A 14,530-nucleotide genomic window follows, 5' to 3' on the forward strand; every position below is an offset into this window, starting at 1 on the left:
CCTCCCACTCTTGAGGGTATCTGTGTGTACCCACAGCACTGAAGTGGAGAGCTGGAGGCAGTGGTTCAAAGCCACACACAGCGAAGCACAGTGCAGGCCCTGGTCTGCAGGCAGGTGCTCAGCAGGGTGTGGAGAGAAAGGGAGGTGGAGGTGGGGGTCTCCGGGAGAGGGTGCAGCTGAGCTGGGGTGCTAGGGTGCTGGGGAGGAGGAAGAGGGGTAGTTTCAGAAGTCGTGCAGACGATGCCCTCCTGCTCGTCCCTGCCTGTAGTCATCGGGCATTATGGTCTCGGCCTGTTCGTCTGTGTTCCCCAGTGGCTGCTGGACCTCGAGGTGGGGCCATTTCTGGTTGTCTACCTGGCATGGACACAGAAGCCACTCAACAGTTTGACCCAGTGAATGGGCAGAAAAGTCACAGGCCATGAGGAAAGGTCGCTGTGGGAGGCATATGGAGGGTGGGGGTGGCCCAAGGGGGAGAGGCTCTGGGAAGGGTCGATAAGCAGTGGCTATTCACCAGAGAGAAGGTGAGGACAGGGGTGGGTGGTATCAGGTGTGGCCACACTGAAGGAGCAGGCTGAGGACCAGGCCCCCTGGGCCACAGTGAGTGCTGGTTGCCACGGGCCCACCCACCCTCTCCCACTGGCTTTCTCTCCTGGCTCCCGTCAGAAGTTCGGCTGCTGTCTGCCTAGCGTGCGCTGCTTTTCTTGCAGTAAAGGAGACCCCCATGAGTCCTTGGTCTGTGGGAAGCAGAACCTAATGTCATTTACCAAGTAGGTCACTGCAGTGTCTTAGGGAGCCCAGCACATGGAGAGTCCTGCAGTGACTGAGGAGAGTCCCGGCTTTTTTTTTGGCAGCAGCACCTGGCCACAGTGGATGCTGGTTTACCCTGTGCGTCTGTCTGTCTCCTGACACTGCAGACGGATGCCATGTGCCGTCCGTGCTGTACGTGTGAACCCAGTCAATATGCGGTCATGTAGTTGGGGTCTTTATTTTTCTAATCGCCAGTTGTCTTGATTTTTATTTCTTTCTGTTGGATCAGGGAGCTTGTACAAGCTTGTTTCTGTCAAATAGTTAGACTTTGGAGTTTGCTTGATGTAAACTTTACATTATAAAGCGTTAGAATCACTCAAGGAGATGTAAAATTTAAATGTTTTTGAACCAGAAAAACAGAACTTTGTAATTTAAGATAGTATCTTTTCTGCTAAATCTGGACTTTCTTCACCCAAAGAAAAGTGCTGGTGGGTTGGAGCTGGTGAGGCTTCCTGGAGTAGTGCTGGAGTCCTGTCTCCACAAACCCTGCATGCTGGGCCTCCACCAGGGCCCTGGGCACTCGGGAGTCGGCCCCTCCTTGCCTTGGTTCCTGTGCCGCTGGCTCGCTTGACTTGCTCTTGGGGGAGGTGAACAGCAGGGAGCTGAGCCCCCTGAGGAACAAGCAAAGCCACCCGTGATGTGCTGTGGATGAGGTTAGAGGGGCCAGCTAAGCTCGGCCAGTGCTTCCGCTTTCTGTGTGGATGAGTGCGCCGTCAGTGTAACTGCTTCTTTGCTGTGTTATTTTCTGAATTCCACTCCCTTTGGTGTCCCTGGGCTTTAACAGTGGCAAAATATTCCCAGAGAAGCAAGACCTGCTTAAGGCTACCTGTCTTTAGTTTCTCTCTCTCTCTTATCTCATTCTTGAATTCATGTTTTCCATGCTTCGTGGTCTGAGAACTGCTTTACTGTTTGGGTGAGTTCTTTTCTTTCTTTTTGGCAGTGCTGGGGATTGAACCTAGGGCCTTGTGCATGGGAGGCAAGCATTCTATGAACTGAGCTACTTCCCCAGCCCCTGGGTGAGTTCTTTTCTAAACATGAGTCTCCATGCTTCTCTTTAGCCGTGGCGGGAGGATGTCTGATTGGGACTGACTTGGACAGGGCGGATGGGGCTTGCTCTGGGAGACCGGGATTGATGCACTTGACACACGTGTCCCTGGCACTTGGCCTGGACTGTTAAAGCCTAAGAACTGAAAGTTTTAAAAGACCCACACAGGGACCTTCCCGGTGGGTGTGCTGCATGGAGCACTGCATGTGGCGCTCTTCTGCTGGCCTACTCCCAGACCCGGTCACACATGTTCTGCTTGGAGATATGAATTTGTCAAGGATATTAGCCCAACCCCAAGAAACAGGGAGTAATTTCCTTCCTCCCTCCCTCCCTCCCTCCCTCCCTTCCTTCCTTCCTTCCTTTTGAACCCAGGGCCTTGTGCATGCGAGGCAAGCACTCTACCACCTGAGCTACATCCCCACCCCCGGAGGGAGTAATTCTTGTTGGTAGAGATTCTCAGGGAGCTTGGTGCGTTTGCCCATGTGCTTGGCCTAGGGTGTGCTGTGCATTGGTTTTCTTTTTGGTCAAATGGGATGCACACTCAGGTGGTGAGACTGAGATTGGGGTCGACCAGGCAGCTAGCCAGAGGCACATCCTGGGCCACATCTTCCACTCTGTCGTTGGTTTGTTTCTGGTGCATGCAGCATGGTGTCCTTGGTCATCACAATACAGACATGATTTTGGGGAATGCTTTTTTATTTTTTAAAATTAGAACTTTATAGTTATACATTATACGTAGTAGTTAGGTTCATCCCAATAAACTCTTACATGCATGGTATTCAATTTCAGTTCATGATCTCCTCTTCTCTCCCTTGGGAGAGCGCTTTTGAAAATACCCAATTATGCATTGCTACCTAGAAAGAAATACACTATTTTTATGTGTTTATAGTAGGAATGGTAGCATACCCAATGATAATATTCATATTTTGCATTGCAAGCTGCATGATCTACTTCTACACAATTTGTCCACAAAGAGCAACTTCTAGCAGCCAGTGCTCATTAGCTCACAGTGTAGTGGTCAGAGATCTCCATGTGGCCTTGGTGAGGCTATGGTCAAGGTGATGGCCAGGCGGTAGTGGACAGGAGCCCTTGCAAGCTCACTTTGTGGCTGTTGGCGGTGACAGGAGACCTGCCTCTGGGGTTGCCAGCACTGCTGTTGGCAGTCGTCCTGCCTCGTTGGCTCCTGGAAAGGCGTCTGTTCCTTGTCATGCAGGTGTCTTATTAAGGCCACTCAGAGCCCTTTGGGTGAGGGAGAGGATGAGCAAGACAAAAGCCACAGTCCTCCTGTAACCTGATCTTGTGAGGGACGTCTTATCACAAGATAAGATGGCTTCCTTCAGCTTGTTGCTAGGTCGGCCTGTACCCAAGGGGAGGGCTGCCAAGGGCAGGATAGCCCTCTTCACTGCTGGTCCCTCCCGTGTACCAAGCACGCTCCCTTGGGCCCTCCCCTGAGCTCAGCTCAGTCTGCTCAGGAGTGGATGGGGTGCCTGGCTCCTGGAGAGCACTGTATTTTGATCTGTAGATGAAACTGAGGTGAGTTATCAGCCCACCCACCCACACCCAGGATGCAGTCATGGTGGAGACAGAATACCAGTGGAGACCTTGATGCTCAAGTGAGGCACAGTGGGAGGTCAACAGGAGTTGGGGTACAGGGATCCTGAAATCCAGACTCGCTCGTTGGAAGTCCCTTAGACCTCAAGGTTTGTGAGTAGTAGCCCCCACCCAGCTTCTGTCTTTCTGGTTCCCCTCTCCCAGCTGTCCTGCCGCCTCCTCAGAGATAGCACCTGTTTGCAACTGAGCCGTTTTCCCAGCCTGCTCTCTGCCAGGAGAGTTTTCAGGAGTCAGGGGCTGCTTTCTTCTGGTGCCACTCCTGACCCCTCACTTACAGCTGGCAGGGTCTCTGCAGACATGGGTTTTTCCAACAACCTTATAGGTCTCCCACAGATTTCCTTGGCGACACTCTATCAGGCCAAAGCTATGCCCTGGACTCTCCTCCAGATAAGCTCTCTGCACGTGGCTCCTGCAGGGAGGAACAGTACCCGTGAGCTTCCTGTAGGCCCCACTGGTGATGTCCTTCTCAGCTTGTGCTCCTCACAGTGCTCTGCTACCCTGAAGGAAGGGCTTTCCTTGGACAAGGCCTGCTAGAGCATGAGGGCCATGGAGGCCATGGGCCATTCAGAGCAGGGGTCGGATGGCAGAGGTAGATGACAGTAACGTGCATCTAGAGAACATGTGGACAGGAGGAGATGTGCAGGTGTGCTTCCCAGGGGGGATGGAAAACAGGTGTGGTAACAGGTCATCTTTGCTCAGGGTCCCCTCTCCTGTGCCCTTGAAATTCTGTTGTGTGATTGGGTTTTAACTGGGGGCTTCTGCCCTGCCTTGCTTATCCATCTAGGGTGTCACCTGCTCCTCTGTTTCTGGGAAGGCAGTGCTGTCTGCACATGTGGGTCACATGCAGTCGGCAGCAAGGCAACCCAGTGGGGCAGGGGAGTGGTCTGGCTGGCTGCCCCAGCCCTGTAGCACTCTGCTGTGTGCTGGCTGGAAGCATCCTGGGGTGGGGTGGATGGGATCCACGGCTCCCTTGCTGGTTATCCTGGCAGGTGGGCTGGCAGCATCTGTTGGGTTCAGCTAGGTAAAGGGATTAGGGGTGGTGGGTGGGGTTTGAGGATAGAGAGTGAAGGTGGGCCCTAGCTTCCTTTCTTGGAGGTTAAACGTCCCTGTTGCTGTAGGCTCCTGGGAAATGTTCCCTGGTGGGCTCTCGTCAGTCTTCTCGTGTTTGGTTCCCCCTCCAGCCTTTCACTGTTTTCAGAGTGTTGCTGTCAACTTGTGAGCTGGTCAAGGTTGCTGTCAACTTGTGAGCTGGGAGCCCTGTGCTCCCTGCTCCCAGCCTCATGTCCATCAGGCGCAGGCTCTCCCATGGTGACCGTGTAGTCCCCACCAACCTTTGGTGCTGGGCCGTGGCCTTTTGTGAGCCTCCCGCACACAGATCGTGAGGGGTGGGTCCCCTGAGGAAAGTCCTGCTGTAGCTCACAGCATTGGAGGTCCCAGTCGGTGGTTATTGGGCGCCACTGCTTTTGGATCTGTGGCGAGGCAGCACATCCGGCAGGGAGCGTGATGGAGCAGCGCTGTCTGCCTGGTGTGTCTGGAGGCAAAGAGACAGGAAGGGGCTGAGGTCCCAGCACTCCTCTAAGGACACACCCCAATGGCTTCACTTTTTCTTGCTAGGCTCTACCTCCTGAAGGTTCCACCACCTCCCAGTGGCACCATGGGCTGGTGGTCAAGCCTTTCCCACATGGGCCTTTGGATCCAGACTGTAACGTGGACAAAAATAATAACTTCTGTCACATGGAGAGATCTAAGAACATTGCAGCTTAACTGGTTCTTGGAACACCCCTTCAATCCCTGGCTCAACAGCTGCAGATAGAGTACTTGCTCAGTGCAGGGATTTGCTCGGCCCCCACACACTGCTGTGGATTCTGTCTCAGTCCCTTTTCCACTGCTATAATGGAAATACCTGAGGCTGGGTGCTCTGTAAGTTTAAGAGGTTTATTTGACTCACAGTTTTGGAGTATGAAAGTCCAAGTTCGAGTGGCCCCATCTGATTGGCCTCTGGTCAGGATCTTCTGACTGTCATAACATGGCAGATGACATCATATGGCAAGAGAGGAAATAGGAGTGGGGACTAGGTTCGCTCTTATGACAAACCTGCTCCCACTCCTGCCTGTGACCCGTCACCTCTCACTTGGCCCCACCTTTCAATAACTTTGCCCTGTGGAGTTAGGCTTTAACATGAGTTTTGGTGGGGACAAACCACGTTCAAATTAGAGCAGGTCTCTAGAAACCCTGAGGGGACCACATATGCACATGTGTGTACATCAGGGCAGGGAAGCAGGGCACTGTGACTTGAGCCTGTGGTGGAAGCCCATGTGGAGTGGGGGTGGGAAAACATTGCAGAGGTGAGTGCAGAGGAGGTGGGTGATGGGGTGTGAGCCAGTGGGCTCTCGCCTGGCTTGCTGCCTGGTTCTCCCTGTCCACACACTGCCGCCATGTGCTCTACAGCAAGGGCCCTGAGGGCGGGCTGTTGTCCCTGTTGTTTCCCTTGTGCCTAGAAGAGTGCCTGGCACAGAGGAGGTGTTCATACCGATGTGGGGTGGACGTGGGCACAACAGCTGGCTGTGTCATTGGAGCTCTCTGAAGCGCTCCTGGGCACTGAGGGGGTGGGTGCTGCATTCATACCTAAGAAGCTGTGCCTGACAAGAAGCCCTTTAGAACCACTCTGTCATCTCACGTTCCAGGTCTTTAGAGAGGCAGGGGGTACTTTCCCTCCCTGGAGCATCTGGGCCCCATGGGCATGCTGGGGAACTGGGAGCTCAGCAGCACTGTGGGTGCTGATCAGGTTCTTAGAGTTGCACCCCTTGACTGAACTACCTTGAGATCGGTTGGTGTGATCAGGAATCAATAGGAAGACTGTCCTGGAGACAGTGTGTGTGGGCACCTGTCTGTGGCTGCTAAAGGAGGGGCTGTAACCTAGTTGAAGAATTGCTTCTGCTTCATCTGCTGACCCTTGGTGAGGGGCATGGGACAGGGTGTGGTCAAGCTGCGGCAAGCCCCCAGCCCTGTGCCCAAGGGCCAGCACAGTTCAGTGTGGATGAATAAGACAGTGGCATCAGTGGGAGCTCCAGGACGAGAGCAAGTTGGTTCACTGTCTCAGCAGTCTGAGCAGGACAGGTGCAGACACGAGAGGTGCGTCTGGGAGCTTCCCAGCTAGAGGTGGGCAGTTGCACTGAGGCGGGGATGGAAAAGCTGCGTGTCCGGCTGCCCTGCCCTTCAGGAGTTGCTGGAGGTTGGAGGCCTGGGACGGAGCTGGACCATCTGCACTCCTTACCCAGGGGGTCTAGGTGTGAGGTGCCTGGGGCACTGTGGGCTGGACCTGGTGTTTGGGGATGTCCGGGGTGTGGTCCTGCTGAAATTCCCTACCCAGTGCTTCATCCTTTGTCGTCACCCAGCAGACCCTTGGCACCTCATAGGTGGCACCTCTGCTGGGGCCTGGCCTGCGTGTTCTCAGGTGACTTGTGCCCTCTTAGAAGGTCTGTTTTGTGGGACTTTTGCGCTTGGCTCTCTGGATATAGACAGTCCTACCTGTTCATAGCGCTGGGAGGTAGGCTGTTAATTTTTGGAGCAACTAGTCAGGCAGGTGTTATTGGGCAACCACTGATCATTGTTTATAAGTTCAGTGGTCAGTGGCTCCCAACTGGTCTCCACAGCTATGCAGCCCTGTTCCTCAGGAGCAATCTGCTGCTGGAGTCTTGGCAGAACTGGTGGCTTGTGCCGCTCTTCTGTCCCTGGGGCCTTAATGCAGTGGCCTGTATCCTTGCATTGCAGGGTAGGGAAGGGGTTTCATTCACTGATTGGGATACCCAAACCTTCTTGCATTGTCTCACTTGTGAGCTTTGGGGGAACACCTCATCTGAACCATAGCAGAACTCAAAGAATGATTATGAAAATGATCAATGAGTTAGTTCCAAGAGAATAGGGAGAAACTAGTGAATGGATTAAGGAAATTGGTACAGGAGGTGGATATTGTGGTGGCCTCAAGATTCCTCCACCACTTTTTGGGTTTTTCTTTCTCTCAGCTCTCTCTCTCTCTCTCTCTCTCTCTCTCTCAGCTCTCTCTCTCTCTTTCTCTTTTTAAGTCAAATGAGGCCAAATATCCTACCAAATGCTAGAAACTGGCTTTAATTTTGGCTGCTGCCAGGTTCCCAGGGAGAATTCTGTATTCAGCACATAACCTCAATTTAAATCAGACAGCCCACACCTCCCTTCCCAGTTTGGGGAGCCCTCTGACCACCTTTCTAGGTGAACAGATGCCTTCCTTCCCAGGAACTCCCAGGTTGGTCCCCTTGGTCTCCTGTCTCTCTGTAATGTCCCCCACTCCTGGCTCTGGGCTGTGCCTTTTTTTTTAATGTTGTGGTGCTGGTGGTTGAACCCGGGCCTTGTGTGTGCAAAGCAAGCACCTCACCTCCTGAGCTGCACCCCAGCCTGTGTGTGCTTGTGACCTTCCTGCCCTGTGTTTGGATCAGGTGGTCTCTGCTGCGTTGGCTTCTTGTCTGGAGGCCTCTTGGCTTTTTTGTTTTGGTCCTGGGGACTGAACCCAGGAGTGTTCTACCACTGAGCCACATCCCCAGCCCTTTTTATTTTTAACTTTGAGACAGGGCCTCACTAAGTTGCTTAGGGCCTTGCTAAATTGTAAGGCTGGCTTTGAACTCACCTCCTAAGTCATTGGGATTCCAGGTGTGTGCCACTGTGTCCAGCAATACTTATTTTCTCTCTCTCTCTCTCTCTCTGTAGTGGGAGTTGAACTCAGGACCTCATGCATGCCAGGCAAGTCCTTTACCTTCAAGCTACATCCTCAGTCCAGGATGGCCTCTTCTGGAGGCTGTGTCCTCTTGCATCTGTGTGTGCTTAGGCTGGGGAGTGCTCTCTGGGACTTCCCAGGGGCTGGTGCCTTCCTCTCTCTGGGAAGATGACCATCATCCATGGGAACACCAGGGAGGGAGCATTTGGACTCATTTGTGCTGTGTGCTGGCAGGAGATACGCTGAGGGAAAACTGGCCTTGGGTGCCAAGACCCCCCAAGCAATGGGAGAGCTGGGCCCCATGCTAGAAGCCCACCAGAGCAGGAGCAGCAGTAAGATGGGGAGGAGGTGGCGGCAGGTGGCATGGGAAGGGCAGGGAGACTGCATTTAGGAGGTTGGACAGGGTTCATGTTGCTGTGAGGAGAACAGAGAAAGGCCATAAGGGCTGATGGGGTGAGAGAGTGACTTCAGAGGGAACCTAAGGCCCACTGGCCAGATGCCCCATAGCAATATCTGCTCAGTGCAGGACTGGGAAAAGCCATGGTGAGTTCCTACAGGTTGGGGTGTCCTGGGTGGGTGTGAGGGACATGGGGTGGGTAGCAGTGTTCCTAGCTGATGCCTGGGAGGGATGCTAGATTGGGTGAAGGGGGCCTTAGAGTGGGAGAAGTGAAAGGGTCAGTAGGGACCTCAGATGGTCACAGGAAAGCGCACAAGTAGGGTGAGGCTGTGGTCACAGAGTGTGTGGCCATGAGCAGAGGACAGGTCCAGAGGTGGGAGGCTTCCCGAGTGAGGAGGCAGCTGTCTAGGCGGGGTGGGCTGCAAGGCAGGGCCCCAGCCAGGGGCAGGGTGCTTCTGGCAGAAGGTGTTGGTGTAGATGCCTGATGAGGTAACAGCAAGGGGGCAGCAGCACCAGGGTTGGAGCTTAGAAGACTCCTGGGCCATGGGGAGGTGGTCCCTGAGGGTAGGAGCAGGGGACAGGCCTTGGGTGGGTGGAGTGGGGGGCTGGGAACGGCTGGGCTGCTCTGTCTGGGGAAATGGGGATTCTGCTGACCTGCAGAAGGGTCAGAAGCAGGTGGGTGGGCTGGTTCTTCCGTCAGGGTCAGAAGTGTCACTTGCCTCCAGGGTTTCTTGTCTGGGCTGAGAGGTCTTTGTAGGGAGGGACTGTGTTCTTCATGTTGCAGCCCCAGGCCTGGCTTAGTGACACCATTGTATGGTAGGTGGCAAGTCTGCTATTGGGAATGTGTGGCCAAGGAGCTGGTCCCCGGGAGATTTAAGAGGACTGTCTGCTGCAGGTATTTGTGTCTGAAGGGATAAAAGTATGCAGAAGGCATTGAATATCGATGACAGTTAAATGGCCTGGAAGTGGCCTCCTTATCCCTTGGCTGGGGCCTGTCCTGAGACTTAAGAATCTGCCAGATCATCCCCTTTGGCACCATGTCCTGCTGTGTCTTGGCATCCTCCTGGTGGCCTCCTGAAGATGACCTGGTGGTCAGGTCTAGCTGGGCCAGACAGACCTGTCGGGTAGGGATTGAGATTGGGCCTCAATAGTGCTCTTCAGGATGGCCCAGGGACCTGGAGTTAGGATCCAGCTGCTAGATGGGGTGGTAGGGGACAGGGTGGCTGGACACAGGGATGGTCAGTGTCTTCTGTGTGTGGTATGTCCCTGGGGACAGGTGTATGTCTTCCTGGTGTTTGTGTGTTGCCCTATGGGTGTTGGGTAGATGGCCAGGGTCAGCGGCTTTGACCATTGCTGGATGGTGGTCGGGACACGGGTCCCAGTTGGAGAAACTGGCTTGATAGCACCTGTGCTGATTGGGCCAGGCTGAGGGGAGGGACCAGGGAAGCTGACGGCACCCCGTGCCTCAGGTCCGATGGCTTCTCTGCTCAGTTGACTCTTGTAGTCTGGTAGAGAAGGAATAGGCCTCCTGTCCCTGGATGAGGTGAGGCTGTGGTCACAGAGTGTGTGGCCATGAGCAGTGTGCGCCAGTGACCAAACTGCAGTCACCCTGGGAGCGGCAGTGGCCTTGGCGTATTGTGTCTGCCGTGGGTCGACTGGATTCTGGGATGTTTTAGGAGGCTGTGTATGCTGTTCCCACCCCTCAGGTGCCGAGACAGCGCAGCTTAGCTGGTGGCTGAAGAGCACAGACATGCTCTCCTCAGGTCCCAGCTCAGTCCTACCAGGTTGGAGTTAGTGTGGGCAGGGCTGGGCTCCTCATCCCTTGGCCGGGCCTGTCCTGAGATCCCTCCGCCTGCCTGTCCTCTGATGGGCCCTCTGACTCCCCTCATGGAGACCTTGGGATTACATGGGGCCTCTTGAATAATCAGGGGGGTCCCCCATCTCAGACCTTCACTTGATTGCATCTGCAAATCCCGTTGCCATGGGAGGGGATGTGCATGGGCACCGGACATTAGGATGTGGACCTATTGGGGAACGTTATTCAGCTATTGCACCCCTAAAAAGATCCAGCAAAGAATCCTCAACACACTTATTGATAACTTTACTAAATTTGTTAGCTTCTCTATTTCTTCTTCCATCTTCTTTCTTTTTCTTTTTTTCTGTTCCTGGGGCTGGAACCTCGGCCCTTGTGGCTGCTGTGTCCTCTGCCACTGAGCCACACCCCCAGCCCCAGTAGGTATGTTCTTACTGATGAATACCAGTCACATTTAAATTACTAATTTAGCACCATTTGGATATTAAATAATACAGTATTTGTAAATAAATTGCTTTTTTCACACATACATTTCAAAAAATGATTTTGTTCAGAGGTGCATCCTGAGAGTCCATTGTCACCAGAGGCTGCTCCTGGAAGCATCTGATCATGCTCTTCCACCCTCAGCTGGCTCCCAGCTTCTGTTTATGACTCTGTTACAGGAAACTTTATCCCCAAACACAAGAATCCCTTCTAACAACAGATTTTTAAGTCATGTACCATGTTGTATTCTGGAGCTTCACAAGGTAGCCACTGGCTGTGTTGGTTTTAAAGGGTCTGGTGCGGTGGAGAGTCCTCATGGCGGCTGAGATACATTGAGAACAGGCATGCAGGCTGGCTCCCAGCTGGCCTCTGCACCCTGACTGATGAGAGGCCCCTGTACCTTAGCGGTCTGTGTAGATGGTGAGGTTTATGCTGACGCCTGCCCCACTTCTGGGAGTCTGGAGGTTTGGCACAGACCCTCCAAGGTGCCCAGGGGACCAGCCCCAGTGAACTCCCTGGACACTGAGTCTCTCCTGGGCTCCCTGGTTGGCACTTACACACCTGCCGTCACAGCTCCTTGCTGGGGAGTCAAGCACGTCCCCAACCTCCCCCAGGAGGGGACTCTGGACATTCATCTGGGCTCCTGGACTTCGCCTCATGCCATCTCCTGCTGTGGATTTTGCTTGGAGCCCTTTTGCTGTAGTGAGTCATAGCTGTGCGTGTGCCTTTGTGCTGAGGCCTGGGAGTTCTGGTGGCCACTGGCCCTGGGTGGTCTGGGGACCCTGACGCAGGTCTGTTTTCAGTGATATGCAGTACTTTGAGTGATGAAGTCCTGCCCTGGAATAATTAAATTAGCATTACATTTCCTTGCTTGTTTTGGGTGGTTGTTTTATCTCTTCTGTTGAGTGTCCTCTGTAGCTTTATAAATCGAGGTTGTTTCAAACTAATGTGTTTTCTGCACACAACACTTTGTTCAAAAAAGTTAATTGTGGGAGGATTGTGGGATATGAGAGAACATAAGTGACCCTGTCTCCTGGGGGAAATGCTTTGAGGGGATTCATGAGCAAATCAAATGTTGGGTGGAGTCATCTTTAGTGCCTTGACCCCAGGACAGCCCTGCTGTTCAGCTGATCTCTGCCACCCAACGGGCACCCTTGGTCACACATGGCCCGCGGTGGCTCCTGGGAATGTGCAGTGGGGCCTGTTTCTGTCCCGACCTACATGTGGGGCTAATCTGTGGAGTCCTGCACGAACCTCCTCAGGGGTCACCCCTGGGAGGCACTTCACAGCTGAAGGGAGGGTTCTTAGTCCGGCTTTTTTTTTTTTTTTTTTGGTTAGCACAATACCTTTATTTTGTTTATTTATTTACTTTTATATGGTACTGAGGATCGAACCCAGGGCCTCGCGCATGCCAGGCGAGTGCTCTACCGCCACAACCCCAGCCCTCAGTCCCGCTTTGAGGTGCAGCGGCGTGAACTCTGCTGCTCCCTCCTGTGGGATTCGCGTGGCAGCGGGCGGGCGTTCCTTGTGGACTCTTTCTTCCTCAGTGGTGGGGATGGCCTGCTGATAACGAGTGTTTTCTTTCCTCCTAGGGCCTTGTCTTAAGAGGAAATGTGGTAGCCTCGAGCACCCCTGAAGCATGGATCCCCCGGCTTAGCGACATGCTGTCCGTCTTGGGAGTGCCTCAGGATGTACAGGGCTGGCGAGCCAGGGAGGCGCGTGCGGAGTGTGGAGGTCGCCCGTGGCAGAGCCGGCTACGGGTTCACCCTCTCAGGACAGGCGCCTTGTGTGCTCAGCTGCGTCATGAGGGGCAGCCCCGCTGACTTCGTTGGCCTCCGAGCTGGAGACCAGATATTTGCTGTCAATGAAATCAACGTGAGAAAAGCCTCTCACGAGGACGTGGTGAAGTTGATCGGGAAATGCTCTGGTGTCCTGCGCATGGTGGTTGGCGAGGGCGTCGGCCACCTGGAGTCCTGCTCCAGTGATGAGGAGGGTGGACTTTATGAGGGGAAAGGTTGGCTGAAGCCCAAACTTGACTCTAAGGCATTAGGTATCAACAGGGCAGAGAGAGTTGTGGAGGAAATGCAGTCGGGTGGGATTTTCAATATGATTTTTGAAAATCCAAGTCTTTGTGCAAGTGGTTCAGAGCCCTTGAAACTGCAGCAAAGGTCCCTGTCGGAGTCTGCCGCCTCACGATTGGACCCAGGCTTCGAGGCACTGAGTGCGCCGCGTCCCAGCATGCTTTCCAAGGAGGAAGTGTCAAAAGTCATCAAGGACGACTCGGTTTTCAGCGTAGGACTAGGGGGTCACGATGACTTTGGGCTGGATGCGAGTATTTTAAACGTGGCCATGGTGGTGGGCTACTTAGGCTCCATCGAGCTCCCTTCCACAAGCTCCAACCTGGAGTACGACAGCTTGCAGGCCATCCGTGGTTGCATGCGGCGCCTGCGGGCAGAGCAGAAGATCCACTCACTGGTGACGATGAAGGTCATGCAGGACTGTGTGCAGCTGTGCACAGACAAGGCCAATGTGGTGGCCGAGTACCCAGCTGAGAAGCTGGCCTTCAGTGCTGTGTGCCCAGACGACAGGCGGTTCTTTGGGCTGGTGACCATGCAGACCAGTGATGACGGGAGCCTGGTGCAGGAGGAGGAGGGTGCCCTGCGGACGTCCTGCCACGTGTTCATGGTGGACCCAGACTTATTTCATCACAAGGTCCACCAAGGCATTGCGCGGCGGTTTGGGTTTGCCTGCACGGCCGACCCTGACACCAGTGGCTGTTTGGAGTTCCCAGCGTCCTCACTTCCAGTGCTCCAGTTCATCTCTGTCCTATACCGAGACATGGGCGAGCTGATCGAGGGTGTGCGGGCCCGGGCTTTCCTGGACGGGGACGCTGATGCTCACCAGAACAATAGCACCAGCAGCAACAGTGACAGCGGCATTGGGAATTTCAACCAGGAAGAGAAGAGTAACCGGGTGCTCGTGGTAGACCTGGGTGCCAGCTCGAGCAGGCACAGCCCGGGCAGTGGCCCTGGGTGGGAGGGTGCAGGCGGGAGGGGCTCTCAGCCCTGGGGTGTGCCCTGGAATGGGGCCTTCTGCCGTGACCCTGAGGCGGTCTCCCCATTTGAGGCTGGTCCCCAGACGGACAGGTTCTGGGACTTAAACAAGCATCTAGGCCCACCCTCTCACATGGAGGTGCCCCCAGCCTCCTTGCGGAGTTCTGTCCCTCCTTCCAAGAGGGGTGCTGTCGGTGCTGGCTGTGGTCTGAGCCAGCGGTGGCTTCCGGTCCATGTGCTCCAGGAGTGGCAGTGTGGGCATGCCAGCGACCAGGAGTCATACACAGATTCTACCGATGGCTGGTCCAGTGTCAACTGTGGAACACTGCCCCCTCCCATGAGCAAGATCCCCGCAGACCGATACCGGGTGGAAGGCAGCTTCACGCAGGCCCCACTGAGCTCCCAGAAGAGGGACTGGCCCAGGAAGACCTTTGGAATGCAAAACATTTTTGGGCCCCATAGAAATGTTAGAAGGAGCAAAGAAGACAAAAAGGTAAGCCTGCCGGGGTAGTGCAGGTCAGATACGCTTGGTGGCATAACTGGGCCTTCATATCCCGCGGCCTCTGGCAGGTGCCAC

At 54.4% G+C, this 14,530-nt stretch overlaps 1 protein-coding gene across 3 annotated transcripts in view; it reads left to right on the forward strand.

The window, feature by feature from the left end:
• Rgs12 (regulator of G protein signaling 12) overlaps positions 1-14,530 on the forward strand; it is a 115,196-nt gene that overhangs the window by 7,606 nt on the left and 93,060 nt on the right. For all 3 annotated transcript variants that reach the window (XM_071614110.1, XM_071614111.1, XM_034635895.2), the window contains exon 2: positions 12,493-14,446. In XM_071614110.1, coding sequence (XP_071470211.1) covers positions 12,590-14,446 — 1,857 coding nt within the window. In that variant the 5' untranslated portion in view covers positions 12,493-12,589. The remainder of the gene's footprint in view (positions 1-12,492; positions 14,447-14,530) is intronic.

Source organism: Marmota flaviventris, chromosome 7 (assembly GCF_047511675.1).
Source record: "Marmota flaviventris isolate mMarFla1 chromosome 7, mMarFla1.hap1, whole genome shotgun sequence".
NCBI classification, from domain to species: domain Eukaryota; kingdom Metazoa; phylum Chordata; class Mammalia; order Rodentia; family Sciuridae; genus Marmota; species Marmota flaviventris.